The sequence below is a fragment of the Vombatus ursinus genome, unplaced genomic scaffold (assembly GCF_900497805.2).
Source record: "Vombatus ursinus unplaced genomic scaffold, bare-nosed wombat genome assembly UNPS02000577.1, whole genome shotgun sequence".
Classification (NCBI taxonomy): Eukaryota; Metazoa; Chordata; class Mammalia; order Diprotodontia; family Vombatidae; genus Vombatus; species Vombatus ursinus.
The window spans coordinates 20,770,060-20,785,112 of NW_020940355.1; the positions used below are offsets into that span (position 1 = coordinate 20,770,060).

Sequence of the window (15,053 nt, forward strand, 5' to 3'; positions counted from 1 at the left end):
AAGCATAAGGATGCTGGAGCCAAAGGTTTTCTCTTGGGCTGGCAATTTGGGGGTTTCAGAGCTAAGACATTTTGTGCAATGATAAACTAGCATCAGGTGTGGAGTGTCATTGTTATGGGGCCTTGTGGGTACTGTTGTTATGGTGTTTTCCAGAGAGGATCCAGAGTAACAGCTCAGTGTGCAAATGGCAGTGAAGAACGAGAAGGCCAATCTAATCTGAGAGCAGCAAGCCTCTCTCTTCTCAGCTCTATCACCAAATGTGCCCCAGTTCCTGGAACTACGGGAAATCAAGAGCAGATGTTAAGCAGAGGAACACAGAGGATAAGGCTGATAGGCCTTATTGTAGAGGCCTTATTGTATTGCAGTGGCATTGCAGAGAGCATGGGAAATAGGACTGTAAGACTGGGTTCACTAGTGGGGTGGATGGCCCTAAGTGTCCTGAGTGAAGGTAAGCAGTGTTTGTGCCTGGCATGAGCAGGTTAAGCAGGAAATAAGAATTGAAGAGAAAAGGATCAGAAAAGAAGTTTAAAAGTAGGAAAAGAGAAAGAGAAAACAGAGCTACTTGTCATAGGTCCAGAGAGTTACTAATTACTAAGTTCCCTCCTAGAATGAAGGCTACATGAGGGCAAGAACTTAGTTTAACTGAGCCTTGCACACACACACACACACACACACACACACACACACACTCATCCCAGTCTGCAGCACTGTGCTGCAAAAGGTAGGTACTTAGGAAATGTTTGTTGATTATTGTCTTTCCTTTGGGGAGAAGTTTAACAATTTGGAGATTTAAAAGCCATGGAATTAGAAGGAAATATGTACATACACCATATCTGTGTAAATGATTTATTTTAACATGTTTTCTTTTAATATGTAAAGTCAATTAACTTAGGAACATAAAAATTGTTAGAAAATTTGATTTTCTTTTAAGCTAATCATGATTTGAGTATTAGAAATGAAATAAGTAGAAAATTTATTGGGGCAATAAATAGGAAACCTTGGGAAAGCAGTTCCTGCTTTTAAAATTTTTATTAAAAATATGTATATGTATGTTTTTCCAAACTTTCCTGGAAATAGCCTGTGCCTTCATATCACTGCCCATGTTTGAGTTAGACATTATTGCTTCCAAGTGCTGTAGGAAGTGAAAATTGGGTTGAGGCTGGCTGGCTGGTCCAAGGGTAATACCTGTATAACTTTATTTCTCTGTCATGTTTTGTGTCACAATTATTATATGCCACACTTGTGTGACCACTGTCACAAATGGCTACTCAGTGTATCTGCAGCCCTGCAATCCTTCTCTTCTCCCTAGCCATGAAAGTTAATTTCTAAATTCTTCAGAGACATCACAGTGAAAAATAGATAGCCCAGGGGCTGGAAAAGAGCATGGGGGATGATACAGGGAGTAAAGTGAAGAGAAGCAGAATAAAGAAATCAAGATGAACTTTTGGGTAGATTGACAGGAGCAGCTTTCTTCTGACATATGTCGGAGATGAAAGAAGAGAAGAGTAGAATCTCTTTGGAAAAAGGAAGATAGAAGTGAATGAATAGGAGTGCACTGAAATCCTGGCTCCAGCTGTTAGGGAGGGAAGAAACCCAACCCTCTCAAAGAGGGGGAGGGAGAAAAAGAAAAAGGGAGGGAGGGAAGTCTTTAAATTACTTAAGAGCCCCCAACTTCTGGTATTTCTTTCCTTTCCCTGACAGACTCTGTCCAGCTTGAGGAAGTCTTCCAGGAGGAGAGATCAGCTAGTTCAGGGGAACCTCAAAACAACAGGTAAAAATGAACACACAAAAAACTTTAAAGCAAATTTCTCTCATCCTGGAACCCTTAACTCTGACCTGTTTATACAGCTGTGACCTATCCTCTCTACCTGGGTTCCTGCGGTGGCTGGTGCTACCGTTCTCCCCGTAGAAGGGATATGCTGCTGCTGCTGCTGCTGCTGCTGCTGCTGCTGCTGCTGCTGCTTGCTGCTGCTTGCGTGGGAGAAGAGCGCATTTAAAAAGCGGCCACTTTCTCTAATTCCGATTCTTTTGTCCTTTCGTCACCAGCTGTGACCTAGACCACAAAAGGGCCACTTTCTATCAAGTTTGTAACGCAATTCCTAAAGCTCGGTCATTCCACTTTCTAAAAAGTTAACCCGTTGGGGCTGTTAGGGGGTTTTACTCTGGGCGCTCCAAGGCATGGGTGCAGGGCGAGGAGGAAGGAAGGGTAAAGAGAAGACGGGAGTAGGGGGTGTTAGTGTGCGGGGTTGGTGGAGGTTTTCAGGAAAGAGGAGACAACTGCGTGCGCCCTTCTGAGCAATTTAGATAAGATGCCCGGGGAACTGGGATGATCCTGGCTCCAGTCTGATTTCTCGGAATCCCTCCTTTCTCTAAGTTCAAGTTTTACCAGAAATAAACTCCACCCTGCCCCCTGAAGCGAAATCTCTTCTCCCCGGGTCTCATACAGTTCAGGGCTCTTGGAATTCCTGCAAACTGTCGTTTTTTGGTCTTTCATCTTCAAGCTGGTGGCTCCTTCTTTCAATTTCTTTCTTTTTTCTTTTGCTTTTTCTTATTGTGAACTTAATCCACAACAAAGACAAATCCTTTAATATGCAGACCCTCCTCCTTCCCATATCTCCTTTTCTGCACTCTAAATCAACAGCCTCTGACCCAAAGGTTTCCCCAAGCAGTAGAACAAAACCCAGTTGTGCCCTAGTGAATCCTAGCCCACTCTCCCCATCTATCTTCCAGATATCAGGCTTTCTCTTTTTTTACTCCCTTTTTCTCTCCCTCTTAAAACCTTCCTCTCTTCTTTCTCTTCCCAGTGGTCTATCTGTCTCTTCCCCTCTCTTCTCCCCCACCCCCAGCCATACAGTACTCATTTGTATCTGTCTAGCTTAACTATATGTTTAACATTCATTTAAAAAAAAAAGTACTAGAATATGTGTATGCAACTACTCTGAAGGAGTAGAGTCGTCTCCTTCAGAGTGATCACCTTGAGAAACTATATATTTATTCCAATGATGTTAATTGAAACCTTTTTGGAATTCCTCCTTCAAAATTTCATTTAGATAGCACTTCATTCAGTATACTCAAGGTGAAGAAATTACCGTGGTTTAATTAGTATAATGGTTTTCACGTGAGGCTTGTAGACCATCCCAGAAGATAATTCCAAAGGAAGCATTCCAGAAATGTTTTTGAGCAACACATTTGGAGGCAGAAGCCCTGGGATTGGATCTTATTGCCTACCTAGTGTGTGTCCTTGGGTGTATCCTCATCAGCAAATAGGAGATGATGCTACCTGCCTTGAGAGGCATTGGAATGGAATACCTAGGGAGTTGCCCTAGGAGATAGGACGAACTGTGTTCAAGTACTCTCTCTGACGTACTAGCTGTATGACCCTAGCCAAGTCATTCAACCTCTCAGTGTCTTAGTCGACTCACTAAGATTATGAGCTGAAGAACTGTTGCCGCTTCACTACCAATAAAATCACGGGGTCAGACACCAGTTCTCTGCTTCCCCTTCCCTCCAAAAGACCTGTTCCATTTACCTCATTTGGCTTGACAGTCAAATGATCAAAGAATTAGCCTATGTAAAATGCTTTATAAAATGTTAGGCACTATCAAAGTGACAGCTAAGTGTTGAAGTGGATAGAGCACTGGGCCTGGAGTTAAAAAGACTGGAGTTCAAATCTGCCCTCAGACACTTACTAACTGTGAGAACCTGGGTAAGTCACTTAATCTTGTAAAATGCCAAATGGGGTCGTGAAGAGTTCGACAGGATTGAACACAACAGAAGGCAAATTTGCATCCCCAAACTTTTATTTGGGGACAAAAGGCCATTATTTTATAAACTTGTACACTAATCCACAGCATATTAAATACATATTTAAGTTCAAAATGAATAAAAATTAAAATTGCCAAAATAACAATAAGGAAAAATAAAAACCCTGAGATTGAATGCTGTTTAATTATGACCAAACTTGATTCTGAAGAAGTCAGCAAGTATTTATTAAAGCCTAATGTATGACTGGCATTGTACTAAGGACCAGAAGAGTTGAGAAAATGAGTCCCTCTTTTCTTTGCAGAGATTGGGGACCATGGGTGTAGAAAGTTGCATATACTGTCAGATTAAATTGATGAATGGGTTAGTTTTACTGAATTGCTTTTTTCTCCCCCTTTATATTCTTTGTTACAAGAGATGGCTCTGAGAAGGTGAGAGGGGAGGACTATATTTGGAAATGAAAGTGAAGTAGAAATAAAATATATCAGTAAAAGAAGAATATTAAATCTAAAAGAATAAGAGCAGGACAGTATCTTTTCCTAGGACCATTCCTACCTGAACTCCATCAGGAAAGATGGAAATGAGCTGAGTAACAACAACAGTTGATATTTAATATTGTTCTCTTGAGTCATTTCAGTCCAGTTCAACTCTTCCTGAGCCCATTTGTCGTTTTCTTGCCAAAGATACTGGAGTAGTTTGCCATTTCCTTCTCCAGCGCATTTTACAGATGAGGAAACTGAGGCAAACAGGGTTAAGTGACTTGTTCAGGGTCAAACAGTTAGTAAGTGCCTGAAGTCAGATTTGAACTCAGGAAGATGAGTAGGTATTCCTGACTCTAGGGCTGGCACTCCATCTATTTCATCACTTAGCTGCTCACCTTCTAGGCTCACTGAGAGCATTTTAAAGATGTCTCCAGTAGCAGCCAGCATGATGGAGAGGATATAGACTTCTTCCTTTTCCCACAAGGTTTAGATTTCTTTTGTTGGGTCTCAATATTTTAAAATCTTTTTCTGCCACGTAACTTGGAGATCATAAGTATTTGTCATGGCAACACGTATTAAAAATATTACTCTTAAATTTTAACAGGTGAGTGTTGTGTGCAACCAATTGTGGGCTAAGGTTTTGTATGTGGTAATGCTCCAATTCCAGTACAGTTTGTTGTTGTTGTTGTTGAATTTTCAAGGCTATTTGAGCTCTCTGTTTGTAGCAAGGGCATTTGACATTTTATGAAAGGTGGTGAGTTTCTGATCTATAATTCTAGCCACCAGGTCATCTTGTTAGATATTCTGTAGGTACTAAATTTTTGCAACCTAAAGTGAGGTGTTGCATGGTTTCTATAGTATCCTTGCATTATCATCATCATCATCATCATCATCATCATCATAGCTAAAATATATTTAGCACTTAAAGGTTTGCAAAGAACCATACAAATGTGTCTCATTTGATCTTCACAACAATCCTGTGAGGTAGGAGTCATTATTCTAATCTTATAGATGAGGAAACTGAAGGTGAAAGTGGTTAAGGTACTTGTCCAGGATCATAGAACTGGACTATCTAAGGCCAGATTTGAACTCAGGTCTTCCTGAATCCACGCCTAGTGATTCATCCTCTGTTCCACCTAATCTGCATTAATTAATGTCTGGAATCTTTAAAGAAAACCCTTTTGTAATTATCTGGTGACAACCTGATCCCAAATTCTTGTGATAATCCAGTCACATTCAATTATTTTTCTACCTTGTATGTTTATGTATCCACATCACATATGTGAATGTATCTACATATATAAATAAAATCTCAAGAGACATAATGTCTTTGAGGAATGGAGGAAAAAATAACCCTAATTCATGAAATCTTTAGAATTTTTCATTTCCTCAAATAAGACCCGTTATGGAAATGTCTTCCCCTCCCCCCACTTTTCATGTTTTGACAAACACAAAATACCTTCTAGGCCCCTGGGGAGCTGTACTCCATCATTAAATTGACGCTTGTTGCTGTCTCAGTTTTTTTATTTATGTGAAACTAAAAATGAGTATCTCAAGTGCCATTGCACACTGATAAATCTCTCTCTATTTTTGAAACTCTCAAATATAACTCACTTCATGTATCTTTTTCTGTCTCCTTTTCGTTTCAAGGAGCTGATAAAGCTGACGATGTCTGAAGATACCACACAGGTCTTTTCGGGCAGGAGACCTCTGCCACCCAATAATTCTAATGGAGAAGAGAATGAGCTCCCCACCACGGAGATTGTGGGCCTCTTGCCCAGGGGAACTACAGGTATGACATGCATCATAACATAGTCCGAAAGCTGCCTGGCCCTGTGTCTCCTCAATCACAAAATACATGTCCTTTGCCACCATCTGGTTGTGATTCTTCTTGCCAAACAGAACAAGAATGACCAATCCCTCTTTTTCCAATCTACCAGTGAAAACAACTCTCTTTTCAAACCATCATGGCTGTTTTGTTAGTCTGACTTGTACCTCCTTCCTTAGTTTGTTGTGAATTTCAGTGCTAGGAAAGGTGCCAGACCTTGACAGGGATGGAATAGAAGCCCTTTATTTATTTCTAGAGCAAAAACAGACTGAAAAAAAAAAAAGGCAGTGCAAGCTGTTGTCCTCATCCTGAGGGAGTGGCTGGGGGAGGCTCCTTAGGACTGGTCACCCTCAGGGCCATTGGCCTTGGTGGTGGAATGATTTAACGACTGATCCTTGGGTGCTGCTCTGGAAACTTCTCTCTGATTCCTCTGGATGCCCCCTTGGTGCATCCCACGTTCAGTGGCTGGTCCTCATTCTCCCTGGTGGAACTTGATCCTTCCTTTCTGTTTTGCTGTTGAGTGTGGTTTGTGGTAGTTTTCACCAAGATGTGAACATTCATCTTACTGTGGTAGATCAGGATATTTACCCAGGGACTTTGTGGTCACTTCACCGCAATCAGAAAAAAACTTAACTGTTTAAAGTCATGAGTTGGCTACAGCTCTCTTTGCCGGAAAAAGGCAGAGGAAGGAGGAAAGGAGAGGAGTGATAGATAATAACTGACAAAAATATGCAGCACTTTAAAATTTCCACAATACTTTATGTACTTTATGAGTGGATTTAGTGCTAGATTTGGTATCAGAAGACCTCGGTTCTAATCCTGGTTCTGCTATTTACTACCTGGCCAAGACTCTTAACTTTATTGGGCCTCAGTTTCCTCACCTGTAAAGTAATTAAGCTAAATTCTATGACCTCTGAGGACCCTTATGGTTTGAGCTTCACAAGATCCCTGTGAGCTTACTGAGACTTATGGTGGAAGAATAGAGCACTGGATTTCATTCAGGAAGATCTGGGTTTAAATTCCACCACAGACAGATTCCAATTAAGTCTCTTTCTCTCATTCCTCATCTGTAAGTTGAGAGTGGTTGGACTGGATGGTTTCTAAGGTTTCTTCCAGTCCTGATCCTGTGATCAGAGCTATTTGTTGTAAAAGCACTTAGCACATAGTAGGCTCTATACAAATGTTTATTCCTTTCCCCTTTTCTTCCCTTCCCCATTTTACAAATGGGTAAACTGAGGCTTAGACATGTTAAGCCACGTCCCCATGGTCACCAAACAAGTATCATGGGTCTTTGTGACTTCAAGACCAGCATTCTATTATGCCAAGTGTCTCTCTTAATGCATAAAATAAGTCTCTGACATATTGATCATATCATAAGAGACAGCTTCCCAGGCCCCAAGGGGAGCCTCAATTGTGTTTTTAAATGGTATCAGAGATATATGGACTTTGTTGCCCCTTGACAACAACTCAGTGATGAAATCAAAAGACTTCCGGTGTTCTAGCAGACAGGAACACTTCCTTAGGTCTTGTTAGAGTGGCAGAACAAAGGGGAGGGTGGCTCTTATGTGGTTTTCTGTTGATGCCTTGAAGAAGGCTAAGAAGGCTTCTCTAACCCCAAATCTATCTCCTTCAGAAGTCTGCATGCCTTAAATTCTATCTTTTCTTCCATTTAAGAGGATGATATGTCTCTTTTCTCACAAAGACTAATCCCTCTAATTGTGCCTTAGACATCATTCCTTCTCCACTCAGCTCGGGTGTCCCTTAAAACTCTACCCTGGGCCCTTGTTTCTTTCTACATAGAGATGGTAGATGGCATGTTGTGTATGAGGTACAGTAAGAAGACCAATTTAGCCAGACCAAAGAATACATAAAGGAGAATAATATGTAATGAGGCTAGAAAGGTGTATTTTAGCCAGGTTATGAAAGGGTATAAATTCCAAGAAAAAAAAATTTACATTTGATCCCAAAGCCAATGGTAAACCACAAGAATATTATTAAATAGGGGAATGACATTGTCAGATGTGCATTTAAGGAAAATCATTTTTGCAATCTTGCAGAGGATGGGTTGAGACAGGGAAATCAAACTAGAGGCTGTTATAATGGTTCAAATGAAAGGTGATTGGGACCTGACCTAAGAAGGCAGTGCCTGCATGAGTAGTGAGAAGGGGTTACATCCAAGAGATATTGTGGGGTTGAAATGGCACAATTTGTCAGTTGATTGCCAAACTGGGGTGAGGGAAAGGGAAGAGTTGAGGATAGCATCTAATATCCTAATTTGTGCATCATCTAGTACCCATTCCTTCTTCTGATGCATTCTTTACCCAGCTGCCAAATTGTCTCCTTTAAGGTGTGGGATCAACTGAAACCCTGTCCTACTCAAAAACCCTTCAGTAGCTTTGAATGGCCTCCCCCAAAATGCAAACTCTTTAGCACGGCATGGAAGGTGAGATGCCATTCTGCCTTCCAGCCAAACTGGACTATTTGTGGTGCCCAGGACTCATGATACCATCTCCTGCCCTTATGCCTTTGCAATGATGTCTCTGATCCCTGTAATCAAGAATCAGGTCCAAAGTCTGTCCCTGACACTTACTAGCGGTACAACCTGGGCAAGCCACTTAGTCTTTCTCAGCCTCAGTTTTCTCATCTATAAAATAAGGATTTTAATAATGCCTGCCTTACAAGGTATTTGCTAGTTGAGTAGCTCTGAGCAAGTCACTTAGCCTTTCTTAGTCTCAGTTTCCTCACCTATAAAATGAGGATAATAGTCCACACCTTCCAGGGTTGATGTGAAGATCAAATGAAAAAATATATGCAAAGAACCTTGCAAACCTTAAAAAAAAACTATACAAATGAGAGCTATTACAAGAAATGTAAAGAAGAGAACAGAAAGATAAATTGGGGAACCCTAGAAATTTGCTCACTTCTTTCAGAATTTTGCCTGGCCCTGACAGTACATTGGTGAAGTGAGATCACTGTTAGTCATGAAACCCAAGAAATCAGTTGCCTAGAGCTCTTTTTTCTAAGGCCTGCATATGTGACTTGACAGAAATTGTGGTGCCTCAAACTTGAAGCCTAAGATGGTGTCAACAGCTCCTCCCCTGCCCCCCCAAAACAACCAGTTAATTCAGGTGACTCAGTTTCAAAACAAAACAAACACAGAAGCCCAGGCAAATAAACCCAGTCATAGGATTTCCAACTGGTTGGGACTTTGGAGGTCATCTAGTCCAGATTGAATTTAGAGTCATTTAAATTGATTGTTGTTTTGGCGCAATTGATTGACCTGTGCTCAAATGTAGCTCAAATGATTCCCTGAGGGATACATTCTCCTGAGGGATAAATGACCGATGGGACAGCATCATCACGTCCTCTAGAAGGGATTCCTATTCAGATGCTGGCTGGATCCAGATGACCTCTGAAGTCTCATCCACTTCTAAGACTCCGTGAAAGTAAATGTCAGAATTATCGGAGATCTTTAAGAAGCACAGTGGGGAATCCGGAATGGCTGGGCCCTGAGAACTGCTGCATGCTAACTTTTGTGAATAAGAAGGGTATAAGTAAGCTAATAGGCCCCTAACATTCAGACTTCTGTTTTGTGGTTAAAAATAATTAGCACTGTGGGTTTCCTGCTACTAAATATGCCCAATTTTCTCTAAGTCATTTCCTGCTGGTAAGATGTGAAGCTCACTCTTTCAGAACTTAATACATTATTCCTGTAGTTTGTTAGTGACCAAAAAAGAGAAAATATGCCTCTATCACCACGTGGACCTATAACCAGAGAGTATCATCAGTTCAGTTCAGTCATGTTGGACTCTTTGTGAGCCTCTTCAGGGTTTTCTTGGCAGAGATGCTGGAGTGGTTTGCCATGTACTTCTCCAGCTCATTTTACAGATGTGTAAACTGAGGTAAATAGGGTCAAGTGACTTGCTCAGAGTCACCCAGCCAGTAAGTGTCCAAGGCCAGGATTTGAACTCCTGAAGATGAGTCTTCCTGACTCTGGCCTGGTGCTCTATCTACTTCGCCACCTAGTTGCCCATCATCAGTATATTTCACACATGTTTCTAAATCTTCTACTCTGTATACTACACTATATTGATAAAAAAAGGTAATTATGATGCCTTCATGATGTCTTGCTCTCATGAAACTTACGGTTTAGTAAAAGAGATAAAACACATACACAAAAGCATAGAATCTGAGTGCATATTTAATGTACAAGCAATTGAAAGTATCTTAAGGAAATTTCAAGAAAGGAAAGTGATGGGGCAGCTAGGCATCACAGTAGATAGACTACTGGGCCTGGAGTTAGGAATATTAGGGTTCAAATACATCTTCAGATGCTTACTAGTTGTATAACCCTAGGCAAGTGGCTTGACCATTGTTTGCCTCAGTTTCCTCAATTGTAAAACGGAGATAATAATAGGCACCTACCTTACAGGGTTGTTGTGAGGATTAAATGAGCTATTTATAAAGCACTTAGTGCCTGACACATAGTAGGCACTAGATAAATACTTGTTCCCTTCACTCTAGTAAGTGTTTAATTAACACTCGTTGACTTGACTTGACTAGGTCCTCTGACTCCAGAATCAATATACTTTTGCTGAACCACACTTCAAGGTCACTAAGTGAGTCTCAGGCCCAGGATTCTCACTTTAGTTGTCCTGGTTCCAACTGCTACTTTCCAATTTCGAACTCTACCTCTAGTTAAATTTCATGACTAAATACATTAAACTATGAATTATTCTGACAAAGAGATAGTTCTATATGATGTCCTTCCATCTTAATAAGGCAATTCACCACACTCCACCTTCCCAATGTGATTAGAGTTAGAAAAAGAATTATAAAAATTCACAACAAATTGGGCATTTTTGCATGTCAAACATGAATATTTAGCTGACTACAATACAGACTTAGTCAGGTGACTTGCACTTTGGATAATCTACCTGCACTCACAAAGATACTTTTAGCTGGGAAATTAATGATGTAAAAAATCAACTCAGGCCCTTGTGACTGATTCAACATTGTTTTATTAGCAGTAAAAAAAAAATTGTTTTGTGTGGTAGCTGTACTATTTAGCTTATGAACTTGGTATAGTGAATACAAACAGAAAAGTAGTTCTATCTTCAGGGCACAAAATGAAATCTCATCAGTTAACCTGATATGTTATAGACATTCAATCTGGCTAAGTCAAATCCTTTTTCTGAAATGGAATGACCAAGTTATCCAGAAAATTTGCAATTCTCTCAATTCTCAGCAAAGTCAAAGTCAACAACAAGGCTGTTCCAACAGAATAGATGGTCTGACAAATCCTCCCAAGCCAGGGTTCACGTATAGGCTCTGAGGCAGCAGACTCTATATCTTTTTATAAAGATTAAAAAAAACTAAGTTTGGAGAGAATTATCACCCAGTTGACCACAGGGTGTTAGGATTTTTTGGTGACAAAGCCCAGAGCAAATCAACACTTTCTTTATTGAGGGCCTGCTATGTGTAAGACATTGTGCTGGTTAATCACTCGGATATGAAGGAGCAGATGATGCTGGATCTGGAGCCAGAGGATTTGGGTTCAAATCCTGACTTTGCCATATGCTCCCAGTGTGACCTTGTGCAATTCATTTGTCTTCTCTAGGCTTCTAATGTGTAATATGAATATGCTTAGGGTAGATGACTTCTGAGGTTCCTTTTAGCTCTAAATCTATGACCCTCAGAAACTTATAATCTACAAATTAACTATAAAAAACATATAAAGGAAGATGCTATGTGCATCCAGAGAAAGACCTCATAAATAAAAGTATGTATAGAATGGTTTTACATATATATAGTGTATGTATGTATATATACACTATATATGTATATGTATATTTACATACAAATATATTTCTATACTATATATTAAATAATTAGAATTATTTATATGCATATAAATATATTTATATACATACATATTTGTGTCTAATGGTGGTAGCCATCTCTAGAGAGGGAGAAAAAAAGGGGGAAAAAAGAAAATTACATGATAATTTTGTTATGTATTTAAAATGAATAGCAAGTTGTACACAATAGATTTGCAGTTTCATGTGCAATCATCTTTTTCTATTCCACTAGTGTTATGGAAATGCTTGTTTCATTTCTTAAAGTTCAGAATAAAATAAATTAAATTTAAAAAATTACAATCAACTCAAAAGACAACTTGGGATCACTAGAAACATTCTCTTTTTCCTGATGCTTGCTTCCCAGTCATTTCAGAAATGCCAGCAAAAATTTAAAAACACACACAAAACATTGAATACTCGCCATGTGTTTGTTTCTGCTTGTGTATTGGTCTCCATGGGCACCATTGGGAACAATGGTACTTAATGAGTAGGACCATAACCTTCATTTCCCCCATTGATACTTATGTAAACTTCTTTGCTTTTTTTCCTGTAATTTTTAGACTAAATATATGGCGTTAGCGGCTGCCTCTTCCCTTCTCTCTTTCTACCCATCACATCATTTGTCTTTTTCTTAAGTTCCATTACATTTCATAGTTGCTGTTACATTATTTCAAGATGTCACTGGACTACTAGAGACGCTTTCAAACTTTCCAAGTCCCTCAATCCTTGTCACACTAAAAAATGTGTGTGTGTGTGTGCGTGTGCATGTATATGTTGAAGTGGGAAGGTGAGTATCTACTTCTTATTTCTCTCCTCCTGTCTTTCAATGACACCATAGCTTCCTTCATGAGTTGTTATGTCCTCAGAGAAAAGTTTGCTTGTTATGCTAATAGAGGGTGTCCCAAAAATCTTAATGCAATTTTAAAGTACTAAATCTTACAACCACACTAAAATCTTTGGGACACTCTATATTTGTGAAGTAACATGGTAATATTAACAACATGGAATGAAGTATGAAAAGACCGTTTGATATCACATCATATTTCTCCAACCCCTTTCCCAAAGTTAAAATTAATTTTTTTTTCAAAAGCATTGCTTCGAAAAAATCCTTCTTAAATCTTTTCTAAATAGTCAAGAACTGGAAACCCTAGTAATCTCTTCTCTGTAAGGCTTTTGTCTTTGGTTTGGTATACTCAAAATAATATTTTAATCATACTTTTGCCTGGAAATTCTCTCCACCATGTCCACCCTGTCTCATCCCATGCAAATCCCATCCATATTCTCCCATAGATTCTCCACACAGTATCTACCAAAGGTGCTTGAGACCTTCCTTTACACCAGGAGTTATACACCCTTTTACTGTCATAGACCCCTTTGGCAGCAGGATGAATCATATGCCCTCTTAGATTCATTGGGGCAGCTAAGTGGCGCATTGGATAGAGCACTGGTCTTGGAGTCAGGAGGACCTGAGTTCAAATCTGGCCTCAGACACATAACACTCCAGGGAAGTAGGTGATATTATTATTATTATTCCCATCTTACAATTGAAGAAACTTAGGCAAGCAGAAGTTAGGTGAGTTGCCTAGGGTTACATGGCAAGTAATGTTTTAATACAGCCATATTTGAATTCATGTCTTCTTGATTCCAGGCCCAGCACTCTACCCACCCAGTGCCTCCTAACTGCCTAAACAGGACACAATATGGGAAAGATTACCAAGTGGAAAAGGGATTAGACTTTTTATTGGCCCCCAAAGGGCAGCACTTAGATCAATAGGTGATAGTTCAACCGTGTTTGAATTTTCATGCTATTTGAATCCTTTCCTCCTTGTCCTATACCTGCTAGATGTGGTTATTTTTGAGTTGTTTCAGTCATATCTGACTCTTCATGACCTCATCTAGGGTTTTCTTGATAAAGATAGTGGAGTGGCTTGCCTTTTCCTTATCCAGCTCATTTGGTAGATGAGTAAACTGAGGTAAACAGGACTAAGTGACTTGACCAGGGTCACATAGCTAGTAAGTGTCTAAGGCTGGATTTGAACTCCTGAATCCAGGCCCAGTACTCTATCCACTGTGCTAACGAGCTGTTCAATCCCAACCATGGATTAACTTTACCATCTTCCTTTCCATTTCTGCTTTTATACTACTGAACCTTGTTGGAGGAAGTGGTGCAATTATGCTGAGTTGACTACAAATTTACATTGTATAATATCAGCTGGGCCTACTCTGCTACACAGAAATTTTTTTAGTCTTTCTTCCCTGATTAATTATCACACAAACCATTGAGTATGTTCTAAGCCTTCATTTCTCTCCTTAAGCCATCTACACCATCCCCTTCTTCTTCCCTCTCAGCAAAACCTCTCCCTTTTTGCTTTATTGACAAATTGAGGTTGTGTCATGAGCTCCCTCTTCTCCCTAATTCTGTTCTAAAAATATCGTCTGCATCATCATCCATTCTCATCTTGGAGGAGCCCCTTCTTCTCGTCAATGCCAGCTCCTTAGCCTATGCCCTTGATCCAATCCCTTCTCTGGGTTTAATCTCTATCAATTGACTCTTTCCCCAAACATGTTCAGATCGCCTTCATTTTTGCAATTTTTCTTCCTTTCACAGCAAAATTCCTAAAACAAACAAACAAAATGCAACTGGCTAGACTCATTGCTTTCATTTCTTTATTGCCCACTCACTTCTCAACCCCTTACAACATGGATTCTGACCCCACCACTCAACACACTTTTTTTCCCCTAAGTTTATCAGTGATTCAATTGATAAATCCATTAGCCTTATATCAATTCCTAATCTTGTTGACCTTTCCCCAATGTTTGACATTATTGATTATCTGTTCATCCTGGATTATCTCTCCTACTTGTGTTTTCATCCTTCTTCTTCTTCTTCTTCTTCTTCTTTTCTTCCTTCCTCTCTTCTTCCTCCTCCTCCTTGTTTTTCTTCTTTTTCCTCCTCCTCTTCTTCCCCCCTTCCCCCTCCCTTTTCTCTCTCTCCCCCTTCTCTTTCCTCCTCCTCCTTTTCTTCCTTTTTTTCTTCCTCTCTCTTTGTCTTGGACTCTTCTTTCTCTGACTCTGTCTTTCTCTGTCTCTTTGTCTCTCTGACTGTCTGTCTCCTCCTCC

At 39.9% G+C, this 15,053-nt stretch overlaps 1 protein-coding gene across 1 annotated transcript in view; it reads left to right on the forward strand.

Annotated features, from left to right (window-relative positions):
- Positions 1-423: 423 nt before the first annotated feature.
- Positions 424-15,053, forward strand: part of F13A1 (coagulation factor XIII A chain) — a 156,118-nt gene continuing 141,488 nt past the window's right edge. The window contains exons 1-3 of the mRNA XM_027868322.1: positions 424-448; positions 1,702-1,771; positions 5,895-6,036. Coding sequence (XP_027724123.1) covers positions 5,913-6,036 — 124 coding nt within the window. The 5' untranslated portion in view covers positions 424-448; positions 1,702-1,771; positions 5,895-5,912. The remainder of the gene's footprint in view (positions 449-1,701; positions 1,772-5,894; positions 6,037-15,053) is intronic.